Genomic DNA, 19,037 nt, shown 5'->3' on the forward strand with positions numbered 1-19,037 from the left:
CAGGGCCTGCACACCGCAGAGTCAAAGCATAGCTGCAGGATCGAAACTGGGTCTGTTTCCACCTGCACACCGCAGAGACAAAGCACAGCTGCAGGATCGAACCCGGGTCTGTTTCCACCTGCACACCGCAGAGACAAAGCACAGCTGCAGGATCGAACCCGGGTCTGTTTCCACCTGCACACCGCAGAGACAAAGCACAGCTGCAGGGTCGAACCCGGGTCTGTTTCCACCTGCACACCGCAGAGACAAAGCACAGCTGCAGGATCGAACCCGGGTCTGTTTCCACGCACTATTTCACCAGCCAGTCCGGCTGCCTTTGCGTTCCCTTTGAATTTATCTTAGTCCAGCCATTTCGGGTTCCGCTCATTGCTATGGCTCCACAGCACTCATTACACTTGGTCTGTTAAATGTAACCATTACCATAAGCATAGCCATAAGTAATCCTGTGAGATGACATAGATGTGTGTGAGCGTGTATGTGTGTGTGTGTGTGTGTGTATATGTGTGTGTGTGTGTGTGTGTATGTGTGTGTATATGTGTGTGTGTGTGTGTGTGTGTGTGTGTGTCAGCGTGCATTGACAGGCTGTGGGATACTCCAGTACTCCAGCATTTAACAGCAGGCAGGATGCTCGCCGCAGGGCCCACAGCCTTTGATGTAAAGGGCAGGAATGCAATGAGAAGCACCAGGCAGCACTTCTGAAACACTGCACCAGGCTGCACTTCTGAAACACTGCACCAGGCTGCACTTCTGAAACACTGCACCAGGCAGCACTTCTGAAACACTGCACCAGGCTGCACTTCTGAAACACTGCACCAGGCTGCACTTCTGAAACACTGCACCAGACTGCACTTCTGAAACACTGCACCAGGCTGCGCTTCTGAAACACTGCACCAGGCTGCGCTTCTGAAACACTGCACCAGGAAGTGCTTCTGAAACACTGCACCAGGAAGTGCTTCTGAAACACTGCACCAGGAAGTGCTTCTGAAACACTGCACCAGGCTGCACTTCTGAAACACTGCACCAGGCAGCACTTCTGAAACACTGCACCAGGCTGCACTTCTGAAACACTGCACCAGGCAGCACTTCTGAAACACTGCACCAGGCTGCACTTCTGAAACACTGCACCAGGCAGCACTTCTGAAACACTGCACCAGGCTGCACTTCTGAAACACTGCACCAGGCTGCACTTCTGAAACACTGCACCAGGCTGCACTTCTGAAACACTGCACCAGGCTGCACTTCTGAAACACTGCACCAGGCAACACTTCTGAAACACTGCACCAGGAAGTGCTTCTGAAACACTGCACCAGGAAGTGCTTCTGAAACACTGCACCAGGCTGCACTTCTGAAACACTGCACCAGGCTGCACTTCTGAAACACTGCACCAGGCAGCACTTCTGAAACACTGCACCAGGCTGCGCTTCTGAAACACTGCACCAGGCAACACTTCTGAAACACTGCACCAGGCTGCACTTCTGAAACACTGCACCAGGCTGCACTTCTGAAACACTGCACCAGGCTGCGCTTCTGAAACACTGCACCAGGAAGTGCTTCTGAAACACTGCACCAGGAAGTGCTTCTGAAACACTGCACCAGGCAACACTTCTGAAACACTGCACCAGGAAGTGCTTCTGAAACACTGCACCAGGAAGTGCTTCTGAAACACTGCACCAGGCAGCACTTCTGAAACACTGCACCAGGCTGCGCTTCTGAAACACTGCACCAGGCAACACTTCTGAAACACTGCACCAGGCAGCACTTCTGAAACACTGCACCAGGCTGCGCTTCTGAAACACTGCACCAGGAAGTGCTTCTGAAACACTGCACCAGGCAACACTTCTGAAACACTGCACCAGGCAGCACTTCTGAAACACTGCACCAGGCAGCACTTCTGAAACACTGCACCAGGCTGCGCTTCTGAAACACTGCACCAGGCAGTGCTTCTGAAACACTGCACCAGGCTGTTTGCTCAGACGACTTCCCAATGAAAGGGACAATCAAGGAATGGCAATCGAAAAGAACACACTGTTGAAAAAAACTGAGCAGCAACCAGCAAAAACAGAGCGCAGTAGCTCTCTGCACCCCACAGGGGGGCAGTAGAGCACTTTCGCAATTTACTCACAGATTCTTAATTCGACAATGCTCTTTCCAGCTGTGTGGAAGTGCTCATCATCTTCGCTCCAAAAGTCAGAGACATAGGACCATGGCGTTTCCAGGGTGAGTAAAGCAGTGTTGCATATACACACATATACCGTGTGCACTGTGCAGAAAACTTTGGATCAGAGAAAAAAAAAACAACTCTCTTGTCCAGCGTAGCTCAGCGCAGTGAGGGGTATTTGTTATTTTGTTAGCAATGCGTAAGTGTTCTTTATTTTTCTATTTTCAGAACGTTCAGCATTCTTCAGTCATAATTCATTAATCTGAGTTTGGCTCCCTTCCGACAAAATCACCATCAAAATGCATGATGTAGTCTCTGTAGCAACCATCTCAGCAGTATACACAAGCCCAATTTATGCAACATTCAATGCACACAGATATTTGTGTACGAGCACACACATACACACACACGCACACACACACACAAGTACACGCGCACGTACATGTACTGTACATGCACACACACAAGCACACACACACACACAAGCGTACATGCACATACATACACGCACACACATACACACAAACATACACGCACGCGTGCACGTACACGCACACACACATGCGTACACGCACACACACACACACGCACACACGTATGTGTGTACATGCACACACACACACACACACAATTACACACTTACACATACGGACACATGGGTACATGCATAAACACACACACATGCACACACACACACACACACTGTCCCAGTGTTGTGTCATATAATCGTATAATCAATGCCCTGTGTGTGATGGATGCTAATAGTTCCCATGGTTACTCCTAATAGAATAAGCAATTGTGGATGCTGTTGTATGAGCTTGTGTGCAATTACTGCATGCATATTTATTACCACCCTTTGGTACATTACTGTATTATTTACTATTGTGAGCCTATGCATCCTGGCCAATCGTATTCTATTCACCTCATTTTAATTGCTCTGGATGAGATCATCTGGAAAATAAAGGATTACAATAAACACAAAAAACACATGCAGGCATGCAGGCACACACACACACACATGCATCCACACGTGCACACACACAAGCACATATGCGCACGCGCACACACACACACACACACACACTGTTACTTATTTTGTACCATTTTGGTTTAGTTTTGTTCTGTGAATTTGTCAGCAGTAAAACAGCTGACTTTAGCAATAATTTAGTACTGCAGTCAGTATCACTGCATGCGCACCTGTGTGTGTGTGTGTGAGTGCACACACACACACACAGTGTCCCTCATTAATAAAGGTGTAATGTGATCACACAGTGTTCCAAAATAATTAGGGTGCAATTTAATCACATGGCGCCCCCGCTAATAAATGTGCAGTTTAATCACACAGTATTCCCCACTAATTAGGGTTCAGTTACACAGTGGTTTCATCACACAGTGTTCCTCATAAATTAGAGTGCAGTTTAATCAATCCGCGTCCCCCATTAATAAAGATGTCTTTTAATCACACATAGTTCCTCATTAATTAGAGTTTAATTACACAGTGGTTCGATCACTCAGTGTTCCACAATGATAAGAGTGCAATTTAATCACATAGTGTAATCCGTTAATAAAGGTATAGTGTAATCACACAGTGTTCCCCATTAATAAAGGTGTTAATTAATCACACAGAGTCCCCCATTAATTGGGGTTTAATTACAGCGTGGGTTAATAAGACATTGTCTCCCATTAATAAATGTGTAGTTTGAATCACACGTTGTTCCTCATTAATTAGGGTGCGGTTTAATCACATGCAGTACTCCTGAACAGTGAGGGTTTTGATTAATATCAGAAATGCTTGTTCTGCAATTTAGGCAAGCTTCCTTCTTACCCCCTCCCCCCCCCCCATCTTCTGTGTTATGAATAAAACATTGCACTTATATGAGCTCATGCCTTTTGTGTCTTTTTAGGGTGTGTGTGTGTGTGTGTGTGTGTGCGTGTAACGTTGCTGGTTTGTGTGTCACTGTTGTTGGTTACCATGGTGATGAATGTATTTCAAGTCATCTTCCCCTTCCCCAGAGATGAATTACATTCTATCAAATCGTATGAATATTTGATGTGTACATGATATGTGTGTAAAGTATTAAACCCCATCTCTACGGTACTCGTTTTTAATCATAAATATTTATTTACTGCATATCCTGACACTGCTCCTAAACCACATCACCAAATACAACATATATATATACATATATATATATATATATATATATATATGCTTTTATTCAGAGGGACATTCAAAAGTGGAGGACCATTTATAATCAAAATTACAAACAATATAATCAAAAGTAGCAAACAAACGTAGATACCGCTATGTAGCTAACCAAACTTTACACAGCCATACCAGCAACATCCCAAAGGAAATCCCAAAAAAAGAAACAAGGTAAGCTAAAGGGTTGGGGATCCATTATATGGTCTGAAGAGGCGGGTCGTTAGTCATTTATTCACATACATAAAATAAAACAACATTCATCATTTTTTACAGGCATAAATATGTGCATATATTACTTGTAATAAATAAATATTTAAAAAATATATTACGAGATATATTACTTGGTGGTAATGGCTTCTGCAGTAAACACACTCTGTTGTGCACAGAGAAGCTTGAACACCCCAGTCATTCCCACAATGCCCTGGGCTACATCCTGTGTTCGCAGTCATTCCCACAATGCCCTGGGCTACATCCTGTGTCTGCAGTCATTCCCACAATGCCCTGGGCTACATCCTGTGTCCACAGTCATTCCCACAATGCCCTGGGCTACATCCTGTGTCCACAGTCATTCCCACAATGCCCTGGGCTACATCCTGTGTTCGCAGTCATTCCCACAATACCCTAGACTGCAACCTGTGTCTGCAGTCATTCCCACAATGCCCTGGGCTACATCCTGTGTCCACAGTCATTCCCCCAATGCCCTGGGAGTCATTCCCACAATGCCCTGTGCTGCGCTGTGTCTGCAGCCATCGCTGTCAACACAGATATCAACTCTGTGGCCACTATCAACCGCAGACAAATGGGCCGGGGAATCGACTATCGACCACAAACAAGCAGGCGGAGGAAACACGCCTGAGAGAGGGAGCGGCGCCAGGCCAAGAACCGCTCCGCTTCGTATCCAGCACAGCTCTGGATGGACAGGTACACACCTGCCTGAGCCTTTAAAACACCCTCCAACACCCCGGCGTTAATTAAACATTACAGCCGGAACACACTTAATGCACCAGCAGAGACCAAACACAGCAATAACTACACGCCTAATGCACCAGCAGAGACCAAACACAGCAATAACTACACGCCTAATGCACCAGCAGAGACCAAACACAGCAATAACTACACACCTAATGCACCAGCAGAGACCAAACACAGCAATAACTACACGCCTAATGCACCAGCAGAGACCAAACACAGCAATAACTACACACCTAATGCACCAGCAGAGACCAAACACAGCAATAACTACACACCTAATGCACCAGCAGAGACCAAACACAGCAATAACTACACACCTAATGCACCAGCAGAGATCAAACACAACAACTACACACAATAATAACTACACACTCAATGCACCAGCAGAGACCAAACACAGCAATAACTACACGCCTAATGCACCAGCAGAGACCAAACACAGCAATAACTACACGCCTAATGCACCAGCAGAGACCAAACACAGCAATAACTGCACACTTAATGCACCAGCAGAGACCAAACACAGCAATAACTGCACACTTAATGCACCAGCAGAGACCAAACACAGCAATAACTACACGCCTAATGCACCAGCAGAGACCAAACACAGAAATAACTACACACTTAATGCACCAGCAGAGACCAAACACAACAACTACACACAATAATAACTACACACTCAATGCACCAGCAGAGACCAAACACAGCAATAACTACACGCCTAATGCACCAGCAGAGACCAAACACAGCAATAACTACACACCTAATGCACCAGCAGAGACCAAACACAGCAATAACTACACGCCTAATGCACCAGCAGAGACCAAACACAGCAATAACTACACACCTAATGCACCAGCAGAGACCAAACACAACAACTACACACAATAATAACTACACACTCAATGCACCAGCAGTGACTAAACAAAGCAATAACTATACACTCAATGCACACGCAATGACCAAACACAGCAATAACAATAAATAACAATAATTTTTAAAAATACACATAATTATAGATACACACAATCTTCATACCTTTTCTTTACTTCCTTTACATTTAAAGCTTGGTTTTAAGGTACATACTGGACCACACACCTGTGTAGAGACACAACCATGTTCACCTTTCTCACCATCTCCCCCCCTTTTCTCTATCTCTATCCCTGTCTTTTTGGAGTTTGGCGTTGTGTGAGTGGTGCTGTGATTGGCTGCTGCCTTACCTGTACTGATGCACTGCAGTTGGCTGAAATTAAACACAATCTGAAGGCTTAATCAAGCGGGACTTGTCCTGACCATTCTCAGTATAGTCAGACGGAGTGTGAGATAGACAAGTAATTAGATTCTTTTAAACTGAAGTGAGATAAGAGCCAAGATGGCTGTCTGCTTATCTCTCTTCCTCTATCAGATGTGGCTTTGCACTTGTTTCGGGCGGGAAGTGCCCTACTGACCACCGCTAATGTACGCGTACGTACTCTCACAGACAGATACGCACACAAACAATCGTACGTACTGAGAAATACACACTGGCGTGCATTCATACATGCAAAATCTCTCACTCTGGGCAGTGCTAAAATGAGAAAACAGCTGCAGGAGTAATGGCACTAATGTTGTTATCAAGACTAATGACTGAGGTGAGCTGCTGAATTTTAGTCAGAGAAGCACGTACACGTATATTATGTGTGCGCCTGCTGAGAGGGAGGGGGAGGGAGGGAGTGAGGGAGTGGGGAGTGAGAGAGAGGGGGGGGGGGAGGTACTTGCAGAGGCATACAGGCAAGAAAGACTCTCTCAGCCACAGTGCTGTTTCTGACAGGACTATCATAAAATAACACAGGGGGAAAAAAGCCACAGAACCACATTAAACCACATGCTTATAAATAAAAGATTTCACCCCCCCCCCTTTTCTTTCTCCTGTTCAGTAAATCAAAGCAACTCTACATTGAGTTGTAGTTCTTTTATTCTCCTGCAGCGAGTTACCGTTCTGCAGTGCTGACTTCACTGCACCTCTTTCTACACAACAAAAATGCTGATTTTTAACCCCTTCAGGTATAAGACCACAAACATGTGATTAGAATGTTCTGAACATTCTGAACGTTCTAAGGCCAATGTAACAACCACTAATGGTAATTAAAAGCAATGGAATTCTAGAATAATGACTCGATAATTCATCATTTTGAGAAAAAAATCCAAAAAAAAAACCTACAGAACTCTTGAAAGGATTCAAAACTGTCATCACTTCGTCAGCACAAGATGGCTGCAGTGCCAGTGGACTTTTGTCATATTTTGGCATTTACAGGCCTATATAGTCACAGAAAATCTGTACACCTTGTTTCCCAGGTGTTAATTCGCTGTCGATGGAAAGGAAACCACACAAAAAAACCTGCAGACACTGGGACCCTCCAGGGTGAGCCTGACTCCTCTGCTTAAGAGCCTTAAGGACTTTGTTCATCAGTAAGAATTCCATCCAGTCCCTGAATAGGCAGCATTTTCATAGCCTTCATCAGAATAATTCTTAAAAATGACACATAGAGCTGGCCATTTTAAAGACCCAACTTAAGGATTTAAGTCTCTCTGTCACTCTCAAAAACTTTGTTCTTAGTGTGGGGTATTTAATGTGCTCAGAATGGGGTATTTAAGGCGTAGAGTGGGGTATTTACTGCTCAGAGTGGGGTATTTAAGGCGTAGATTGGGGTATTTCATGTTCAAAGCCAGGTTTCTGAAGTGTTGTGATGCATACAGTAGCATGAGCTGCTGCAGCAGCGCAGCAGGGCGAGGACCATGTGACACAATCTGATTGGCCGCCGTGCCAGAAGGCTTTTGTGTAGAAGGGAAAGACGCCGGGCTCCGGACATATTTATATTCCAGTCCGCCTGGCTGAGCTCATTAAAGATTCACAGCAGGGAAGGATGGCAAGGTCACGCAGGAGCCAGGCCCAGAGTGTGCACTGCACAGCAGGGAAGGATGGCAAGGTCACGCAGGAGCCAGGCCCAGAGTGTGCACTGCACAGCAGGGAAGGATGGCAAGGTCACGCAGGAGCCAGGCCCAGAGTGTGCACTGCACAGCAGGGAAGGATGGCAAGGTCACGCAGGAGCCAGGCCTGGAGCGTGCACTGCACTGCACAGCAGGGAAAGAGACACGCAGGGCCGTGTTCACCCACTGCATCGGCCTTAAAACATCCAGCTAGCACACAAAACAGAGCGCGGGGGGGGGGGGGGGGGGGGGGGGCGGAGAGGAGAAGAGAGGAGAAAGGAAGAGACGGAGAGAGAGATGGGGAAAAGGGAGAGGGAGAGGGAGAGAGCGAGATGGGGGTCTTTGTGATGGCTGTGCCAGGGAAGGCACACGTACTCGCATACACACACACACACACACACACAACAGTGTAACAGTGCACAGTTGTGACTTTCTTTTTAAAATTTGACCGCTATTTTCTCCCAGTTGGGGATACCCCAACCGATCATTTTTGAGTCGTCGTGCTCAACGCTGCATCGCCCCCGCTGTCCATACGTGAGCGCGCCCTCGTCAAAAAAACAAAAAAACAAAAGCACGATGTTCGCCACTGTTACTTTTCACTCAGCCAGGTCAGCTTGCACACTGGGAAGGAGGAGGCCGCCTAAACCAGAGGGGATCACTGGTCATCGACGGGTCATACACGGACGCCCCACTGACCGAAACCCCTCCCCCCCCAGACGCCAAGCGCCTCCCCAGCCAGTCACTGGAACACTGCCAGCAGGGCGAGCTGCCCAGCAACCCAGCTTTAATATTCACAAGTAAGTCACACCTCCTTTCGTAGACACCTACAACTCAGACCACTAGTGCTTATTCACACATTGAACAAAAAAATACCATACATGGAAAGAAATAACATTACACTGTATTTTTTCTATATAATAATCTTTAACACGGCTGGTGAAAGTTCATAGAGAACATGACAGGAAAATGTATGAATGCAGCAACAGCAAACTGACAAGCATGCTATGATGCTGAAGGTACGATAAGCCAATTCGTACACCATTCTAAACAACACCTTCATCCATTTTTACGAAGTGACTTTTGCACCTCTTTTGCCAATCCGCACCCTGCAAGAGACTGGCGGCCTGTCCAGGGTGTATTCCTGCCTCTCGCCCAATACACGCTGGGATAGGCTCCAGCACCCCCCGCGACCCTGCTCAGGATAAGCGGGTGTAGCTAATGGATGGATGGATGAATGCCAGTCCACACACGGTCTTTACAACACGGCAAATGTACAGTAGCACAGGTGCGCCACCCAGGAGTCAGTTAACGTGCATTTGCATCGCTGCCTTGGCAGACCGCAGGGAATTATGGGCAATTTAACAAACGTGGTCAATGGGCAAGAGAGTGTAGCTATCGGTCTCATTAAAGCTTGATGAACACTCCATGCATTTCCACACAGGTGCAAGAGGGAAATTGATAAATATTTCAGCTTTGTTGCAGCAGACCTCATGACATGAGAGAAGGTACAAGTGGAATTCATCATTTCTTTATACGGGCCCTGTTTCACTGGGAGACGGGTGGACCGGTCTACATAAAGCTTTAAAATGTACACTTCCTACCTCTGGTCCCCCGTGGCCAATTACGGGCTACTTGTTGAGCGGGAAACACCACTGACAGTGATGCTGTTTTACCTCACCGTGAATGCCAGTAACTGAGAGAACGACCATCCTTAATAAGCTGCAGCGCCACCTTCTGTCCCAGGGCTCGAACTGCAGGCCACACTAAGTGCTCATTCTGTCAAGAAGAATTTGGCTAGGACCAGGTCCCCCGGATAATCTCGTTAAGATCTGGTCCTGTGAATACTGGGTTAGCATATGGTCATATGGATATTCGACTGGGAAATAATCACGTGAACATTTGATTAAAATACAGTTGCCCAGACCTTTGGTTAGGATATGGTCCAAAGGATATTCAGTAAAGAACAAATACATTCATTTTATGCATAAAGCAGGACAGAATACGATCACGTGGACAGTTGCTTAAATAATGGTTGCAGACCTTTATTTGGAATATAATCCTATGCATATTTGGCAATGCGTTCATGTGGATATTTAATGACGATACGTTCGGCCAGACATTTGGTGAGGACACGGTCGTACAGATATGCGTTTCACATAAGGTACGGACATTTGGTTCAGACCTGGCTGCATGGGCATTTGGCCAAAGCGGCGTGGGGTAGAACCATGCAGGGGCATGTTTATTGGGGTGGCACGGGGTAGCACCCCCCCCCCCCCCCCCGAAATATGATTGGCCCCGATTTTCAGGCTCTAGTGCAGCGCCACTTTTCATGTAATGCCACCTGTATTAGGGCGCAGGGCACTTGCACAAGAGCCTGAAAGTCGTGCCCGATGTTTTCTAAGCCACCTCATTTTTAAAAATCCTGGAATAGCCCTCTGGAACCATGGGGTAAAGTGGATACCTTTCGGGGGGGGGGGTTACGGGGTCTGAATTCGCAGCAGTAATTTAACCTCCCAGTGGAATATTTTCAGAAAAGACATCAGTGGGATTGTTACCCCCCAACAAAAACCATTTGATGTGATTTTCTGATAGCATAGCTATAAACTGGTCGGAATTTTAAGAATGTCCTGGTTAGTTACCACGGCAAGAGGTTCATCTAACGGCCTTCTGGAGATTAGGTGGAGGCTCTAACGGAGGAAGATGGCAGTCTCGAAAGATACACTACAGATGTGTGTTCAGAACAATCTGTTTTTTTTTTTACTTTTACAGTTAGCCCTGCAAAAAGGTAAACTTTAGGCTAGTGCGGGAAATGATGTCCCACATACAGGCCCGGATTAGACTGACTTAAAACATGACAACACAACAGCAACAACGGCAAGAGCCGCATTAGGATCAAGCGAGCTGCAGAGAAGAACAGATTCAAACAAAGAATCAGACCGGTCCACTGTTCACCGTCCACGGTACTCACATCGTATTTGGTCGTTTTAAAATCTCTTTCCATTCCAGTGTGATCTGATTCATTTGCAAGCATAGCGGCTGTTTAACTGGTTAATGAATGGTGTTTCACACAACGCTACAATTTCATAATATTTAATCTTGGCAAATATTTCAGTTTCTCCACAGCATTAGACCTTACGTACAAACGAATACTAACACACTGAAGCCATTTAACTTGCACAACGTAAGATGCGTAAACGACACTCCTTCACGCCGATTGCCAAGTGTCACTTCATGTCCATCACCCATCCCGAAAAAGCTGTTCTGACTGACTGGCTCCCAACACAGCTTCCAGGCTGAACCAACCCTGTCATTCGCGAGTTCACTCTCACCGAACTGATTCATCGTACCCAGTAATAACGCGAACACGAATATGTTCGTTTTGCAGTAAATTATTACTAAGGCTGTGTGCGCGGAGTAATAACCGAGTCTTGCCAAAGTCCTACAGCACGCGCTGGTGCGTTTTTTATTAAGACAGGCGTTGGACGCCCTTCTCCCTTAACTTTCCCCCAGACAACATCAAAGACTCGGCGTATCTGGGAACGCCTTCTTTTCCCGCACAAATCAATTTCACAAACGCTGGCTACAGACAGGCTTGTGCAAGAACCGTTAAAATAAAAATAAGGTTAGAAAGCATTTTTACAAGCGATGACTTTCATGCAAGCGCATATACCTTATTTTTGTGTGTGGCAAAAAACGAGAGAGTGTGTGACAAAGAAATGGCGAGAACGAGCGTTTTATTTTTTGCATACTTCTAATAACACTAACGCCAGATTGACAATATAGCTGCAAACACAAACATTTAATTTTAAGGTTAACTGTGCAGCGTTCGTAGGCGGATCGACACCACACAGTGATTAATCGAACGGGATGAATACCTTTGCTTGTCTTACCTCGCAGAACAGGAGCGATAACATCAGCAGCAGGAATATGGCACTAAAAAGATGCATCCTGTCCGGTATTACACGGCTCCAGTGCGCCCCGGCTCCGCGGCGTATGCAGGGGCGATTTCTTAAGCCCAGTCCTTGCGATCTGAGACGTCCGTTCTTTGTCGAATGTGCACTATGAGCGGCATCCCTAGTAAATCTGGCTGGCGTTTACTCGAACACTGCGATGCCCGCTGTTCGACCGTGAATCCGAGCAATGATCAGACTTAATTATTTCCCCTTCTTAGACAAACGGCTGGTCCGATCTACGGGAAAGAGTTATAACGATGAGAAGCTGTTGCAACGAAAATGTGCATTTCTTAAAAAGCTGTCCAGTGTAAGCTGTATTAAAAAAAAATCACAATAGTTAATTCGGAGGTGGAATTTCAGAGAGAAAGAGAGAGAATCGCAGAGGTGGGAAGGTGATCAGATCGCTGCAATTGCAATGTTCCGACGCTAGGCGCAGCACATGGGGAAACGGCTTTCTCAGCTTGTGGGTACGGGTAGCACGGCTGTGTATTAAACGACAATGGCAAGGCTGCTCCCTGCCCTGTAAGTAAACGATTTCGCTTGGAATGACAGATAACACTCCGAGCGACGGGTGACGGAACGGGCCATAAGCGCTTGCCTTGTCATCCGTTCCCTGAGTTGGAACCGCGGAGACAACGGAGGTTCCGGATATTAATGTCTCAACTAAACGGCAGTTCGTTGATTCATAGAGATGGATAAAGCCGACATAATCTGTCACGTTTATTTTAAAGTATTAATTCAGCAACCAAATGAGCAGGTGAGAAGCGACCCCCTGCCCCGTCAGTGCTCCCACATCTAGCAGGGGACAGAACCGGAAAACACGAATCCAGAGATGGGCAATAATGTGAATTATTCCTACGAGTGCATTCTTCTTATTTACTGGTATTTTTTATACACTTCGGTTTCACCATGTAGAAATTATTGCACTTTGTATACATAGTCCCCCTTTCAGAGCACCGTAATGTTTGGGATATGTTAATGTGACGTAAATGAAGGTACTCATGCTTAGTACTTTGTTGCATATCCTTTGCACGCAATGACTGCTTGAAGTATGAGCATCTTCTCTGGTGATGCACTGCAACCCTAGGGTTCTGTACTGCAACCAGCTTCAGCTCCTGCTTGTTTCTGGTGCTAGTTGTTTCTGGCTTTGAAAAACGCATTTGTTGCTTTAGCAGTATGTCTGGGATCATTGTCTTGCTGTAGGACAGTGGTCTCAAACTCAGTGCCATGGAGGGCCGTGTGCATGCTGGTTTTTATTCCAGCCTCAGATCTTGATTATATATATATTAGTTCAATTATTTGCTGAATTAGGGATGCAGGTTTGGACACAATGGTGACCCGACATCTATGGTGACCCGCATTGTCTAAATAAAAACTTGCTTATATTCTGTGCTTCAATGCAGTTAAATGCATATGGCTGAATGAGTAATTGGACTCAATTAAGGCAGCATTAATTGGTTGGAATGAAAACCTGCATACACATGGCTCTCCGTGGCAACGAGTTTGAGACCACTGCTGTAGGATGAAGCGTAAGGTTCACTCTGATGGTGAGGTTCAATATGAGTGTGCTTTAGATTCAACCGAGCTGGCTGTGTTCAATCAGCTGAATCTAATTGTCAATAAAATTTTGTTAATTGGTTGATTGAGTAACTAAGAGGGCAATTGCCTTTTCACTTGGATGACATGGGTGTTTTGATAATTTTCTTCATTAAAAATGAAATATAAATTTAAAAAAATGTGCTTCTTATTTACTCAGGTTGCCTTGGTCTAATATTACATTTTGTGTAAAGATCTGAAACCATTCAGTGTGACGACAAATATGCAATAATGGAGGAAATCGGGAAGGGGGAGAACACTTTTTCCAAAGGACTGTAAATATATCCTCATGATATTTCTTTCACTCTCTCCCGCTCACCGAAACGGTTCCTCGAAAAATAATACAGTGAACAAAGCCAAGGATTTCTCTACACTGCTAGGTAATATACTGAGCTTTATATATACGCTTTTTATGGTCTTGTTTGAACAGTATTGAATAATGGAAGGAATGAAATGATTGGTGTGAAATGCCAGGGAGGGGGATAAAAAGAGAGAGAGAGAGAGATGTGGGGATGTTTTAAGGGGTTCTTTTATTTATTTATTTTTTTTTGGGGGGGGGGGGCTGGGTCTGAACAGAGGAGCTCATTGCAGCAGTATTTCTTTTCGCTGGGGATTGGTGAAGGGTGGCATTTCCAGGACCACAGGCCTCCCCAGAAAACCTCTAAATATCTATAATACGGGAAAAAGCTTTCTGCTGCTCATGAAATAATAAACAGGCCCCCGCAGGCCTTGAGATATCAGAAGCAAATGAACGGAACGCCACCGCTTTCAGTGGTCTGCCTGGCTGTTTGATTCGGAGAATGCACCGGGAAAAAAAAGAACGCAAATAAAAGAAGCTGTTCGCTCGTGTTTAAGGCACGTGGAGGTGGGCCGATTTTTTTTTTCTGAGAGAGCGAGTTTAGCAGGTCGTTAACACGCACTGATTCTCATTAGCTTGCACGGGAGCTCATTAACACGCGCGGGAGCTCATTAACATGCGCGGGAGTATCGCTGACAGAGGAGGAGTTTTTATTTTTTATTTTTTTTTTTGCTGGAGGTCGGAGGAAAATGTGCAGACAGGCTATAAGGATCTTTCTGTCAGAGAATTCTCTCAGGCGAGTTTTACGAGTTGAGCTCAGAATGACTTGGTGGGATAAGGACACGAGAATGATCACCTTACAGAAAATTTAATAGGAACGTCTATTGTTGGCTCATAATGGGTAACGACTACAGCTCTTTGACTCAATGACCAATTATTCTCTGCTTTATTGGACTTCAGCCACAGGTAATAATGATCAGTAATAAAATAAAATAAAAATGCATTGCTCAATTAATAGCAGGTCGAGCCTAGTCAATGCAGATTTAAATATTTCACACAGTCCTCTACTCAACTCAATTTAAATTCTCCACACTGTCCTTTACTCCATTTCCGCTGCATACTCCACACTGCTGACTACCAGCAGAAAAGAGACACTGTGGTAGCATAATGTGGTGTGTGTGTGTGCCTGTTTGATAGAGAGAAAGAGTGCCTGTGTGTGTGTGTGTGTGTGTGCCTGTTTGAGAGAAAGAAAGAGTGCCTATGTGTGTGTGTGAGAGAGAGAGAGAGTGTGTGTGCCTGCTGGAGAGAGAGAGAAAGAGAGAGAGAGAGAGTGCCTGTTGGAGAAAGTGAGAGAGAGAGTGCGCCTGTGAGAGAGAGAGAGAGTGTGTGTGTGTGTGTGTGCCTGCTGGAGAGAGAGAGTGTGTGTGTGTGTGCACGAGTGTGGGTCAGTATGAGGTTCAGGACAGACTCAGCATTTCTGAGGAGTTATTGTCTGATTTTTTGGCTCTGCTGGCATTATTGAAACAGTCTAACCTTGTGACTAGACAAACCCCTGAGTGCAGACAAACATCTCATAAATCAAAAAAGCCGCACAAAACCACCCACCTTTCCCTTTCTCTCTATTTCGTTCTCTCTCTCTCTCCTTCTCTGTCTCCTTCCCTCACCTCTGTTGGTTTGTGTTAATGAACAGCTGTTGAAAAAAAATGTTTAAAAGAACCCCTCCATTCCACAAACACACAAGATCCCACGACAATTACACAGACACGCTGTAATGCTGAAATTCAAGAGTTCAGCATTAAAAACCCTGAAAAATGTAATAAAACTAAAGCCCTGCTGGGTTTTTTTAAACAACACAAACTCTAACTCCAAAGCCCTGCTCAGTTATTAATACTGTAAAGCTGAATTACTCCAAAGCCCTGCTCAGTTATTAATACTGTAAAGCTGAATAGTACTGAAGCTCTGCTCAGTTATTAATACTGTAAGGCTGAATAGTACTGAAGCTCTGCTCAGTTATTAATACTGTAAGGCTGAATAATACTGAAGCTCTGCTCAGTTATTAATACTGTAAGCTGAAATACTGAAGCTCTGCTCAGTTATTAATACTGTAAAGCTGAAGTTACTCTAAGCCTGCTCAGTTATTAATACTGTAAAGCTGAATAGTACTGAAGCTCTGCTCAGTTATAAGCACTGTAAAGCTGAATTATACTGAAGCTCTGCTCAGTTATAAGCACTGTAAAGCTGAATAATACTGCAGCTCTGCTCAGTTATTAATACTGTAAAGCTGAATAATACTGAAGCTCTGCTCAGTTATTAATACTGTAAGGCTGAATAGTACTGAAGCTCTGCTCAGTTATAAGCACTGTAAAGCTGAATTACTCCAAAGCCCTGCTCAGTTATTAATACTGTAAGGCTGAATAGTACTGAAGCTCTGCTCAGTTATTAATACTGTAAAGCTGAATAATACTGAAGCTCTGCTCAGTTATAAGCACTGTAAAGCTGAATAATACTGAAGCTCTGCTCAGTTATTAATACTGTAAAGCTGAATAATACTGAAGCTCTGCTCAGTTATTAATACTGTAAAGCTGAATAATACTGAAGCTCTGCTCAGTTATTAATACTGTAAAGCTGAATAATACTGAAGCTCTGCTCAGTTATTAATACTGTAAAGCTGAATAGTACTGAAGCTCTGCTCAGTTATAAGCACTGTAAAGCTGAATAATACTGAAGCTCTGCTCAGTTATTAATACTGTAAAGCTGAATAATACTGAAGCTCTGCTCAGTTATAAGCACTGTAAAGCTGAATAATACTGAAGCTCTGCTCAGTTATAAGCACTGTAAAGCTGAATAATACTGAAGCTCTGCTCAGTTATTAACACTGTAAAGCTGAATAGTACTGAAGCTCTGCTCAGTTATTAATACTGTAAAGCTGAATAATACTGAAACTCTGCTCAGTTATTAATACTGTAAAGCTGAATAATACTGAAACTCTGCTCAGTTATTAATACTGTAAAGCTGAATAATACTGAAGCTCTGCTCAGTTATTAATACTGTAAAGCTGAATAATACTGAAGCTCTGCTCAGTTATAAGCACTGTAAAGCTGAATAATACTGAAGCTCTGCTCAGTTATTAATACTGTAAGGCTGAATAGTACTGAAGCTCTACTCATCTCATAACTGCCACGATCACTGAGCTTTCATCTCTCGAGGTGCACCCTGGGACTTTCCCAGAAAAAGCCTTTTGATGTATGAAGCATGCGTGGCCCCACTGTGTGCCTGTGCACGTGTGCACGTATGCGCGAGTGCAACTGTCTGCAGTGTGCCTGACCGAGTGCGTTTGCATTTCGATTGTGTGCTCTTACACGGCTACGTACAGTCTATATGTGTATGTATGCAAGTGTGTGCGTGTGTGTGTGAGAGAGTGTGTGTGTGTGTGTGCGTACATCTGTAGGTAAAAGTATTGGGGAGCTTTGTGTGTGCCAGCTGAGAGGTACCTTTCAAAGTTTTTTGGAATTATTAAAGTGAATATACTCTTACATACAGTACAAGCTCACATACACGCATGTACCGTACACATGCATACCACTCGTGTGTAGACATGTACCGACAAACGTGCAAAGAGATACACACAGTGCAGAAAAAGGCCATCGTTGGTTCTCTGATTTGGCGCTAAACAAAATTTTTGAGTATGCCCGTTTAATTTATTTACCAGCTGGTATGCAAAACATTCCTACTGTTATTCGTGATGTGGTTTCCAACCACTGAAAATTATCCTCTAAAGATTTTCACTTGCAGATGCTGTACTTCAAGTCAAATCAAAGCACTACATCAAAAATAGCTTCTAATGGTTTGCTGAAAAAATGTTATACATGATTTGGTATTTAAAAATGGATTTTCCTCATTTACAAACAGTAATGCAACTGATGTGGGGATGTGAAGAGTGGTGTGCACACACACACACAGCTATTATAGTTCTTATTATAAAAGCTTTTCCACAAATTGCAAAGTTTATCACCAAGTTGTGGTTTTCATTATGTTAAATGATACATATTCAGTTAAATTCCTGTTGAATTGTCTGTGCTGTTCAAAAAGCAGCTGTGCTCTGGAGTGTTAAATTAACAGGTTAACTTCATGTCAGAACCTTGTCATCACCCACTCAAGGCATAACAGAAAAGGGAAGTATGTGCAGGTGGTACGGCAGGTGTAAATATTATATCAGGCTCAAAGCTACATCGCAAATCTACAGGTGTATGTTATGTCTGGGTGGAAAATATGCCTGTCTTAAAGCTCCATTCAACATTGGGCACAGCTTTCAGGTATATACTCTGCTAGTGTTAATATACATACAATCACTCAACCTACAAACACAACACATCATCTCGTCTCCACACACACACACACACACACATCTCTCACTCTCTCTCTCTCTCACACACACACACACACACACACACACACATACACATCAAGACGTAGCAAGCAGGTACTGTAAGCAACAGGCAAGCTCCTCAGCAAGCAGTGTGTGATATTACATCAAAAAAGCTTCTTTTGAAGTAATCCTCTACCTATTGCACAGGAAGAGGAGGAAGAGCATAGAGGGAGAGAGAGAGAGAGAGAGAGTGGGGGGGGGAGCAAGAGAGGGAGAGGGACGAAAAGCCACAGCTGCCAAAACAGAAACGCACAGACAGTCAATACGACAGGAGAGACGGAGACTGAGACTGACAGGAACAGGGTGAGTGTGTTGAAGATGACTACAGCAGCAACACGTGGGCTTTGTAAGAAGGAAGTCAATGAGGTTTGTCTACATGGACTTCTGGGAGATTAAGACTGAGGGCTGCCTCCTCTTCCAACTTAAGGAAAACTCCCAAGAATAAGACTTGAGTAGATGTG

At 44.6% G+C, this 19,037-nt stretch overlaps 1 protein-coding gene across 1 annotated transcript in view; it reads right to left on the reverse strand.

The window, feature by feature from the left end:
• olfm2a (olfactomedin 2a) overlaps positions 1-13,069 on the reverse strand; it is a 37,112-nt gene extending 24,043 nt beyond the window's left edge. Inside the window, exon 1 of the mRNA XM_064314198.1 lies at positions 12,194-13,069. Coding sequence (XP_064170268.1) covers positions 12,194-12,250 — 57 coding nt within the window. The 5' untranslated portion in view covers positions 12,251-13,069. The remainder of the gene's footprint in view (positions 1-12,193) is intronic.
• Positions 13,070-19,037: the final 5,968 nt, after the last annotated feature.

This window comes from Anguilla rostrata, chromosome 17 (genome assembly GCF_018555375.3).
Source record: "Anguilla rostrata isolate EN2019 chromosome 17, ASM1855537v3, whole genome shotgun sequence".
NCBI classification, from domain to species: domain Eukaryota; kingdom Metazoa; phylum Chordata; class Actinopteri; order Anguilliformes; family Anguillidae; genus Anguilla; species Anguilla rostrata.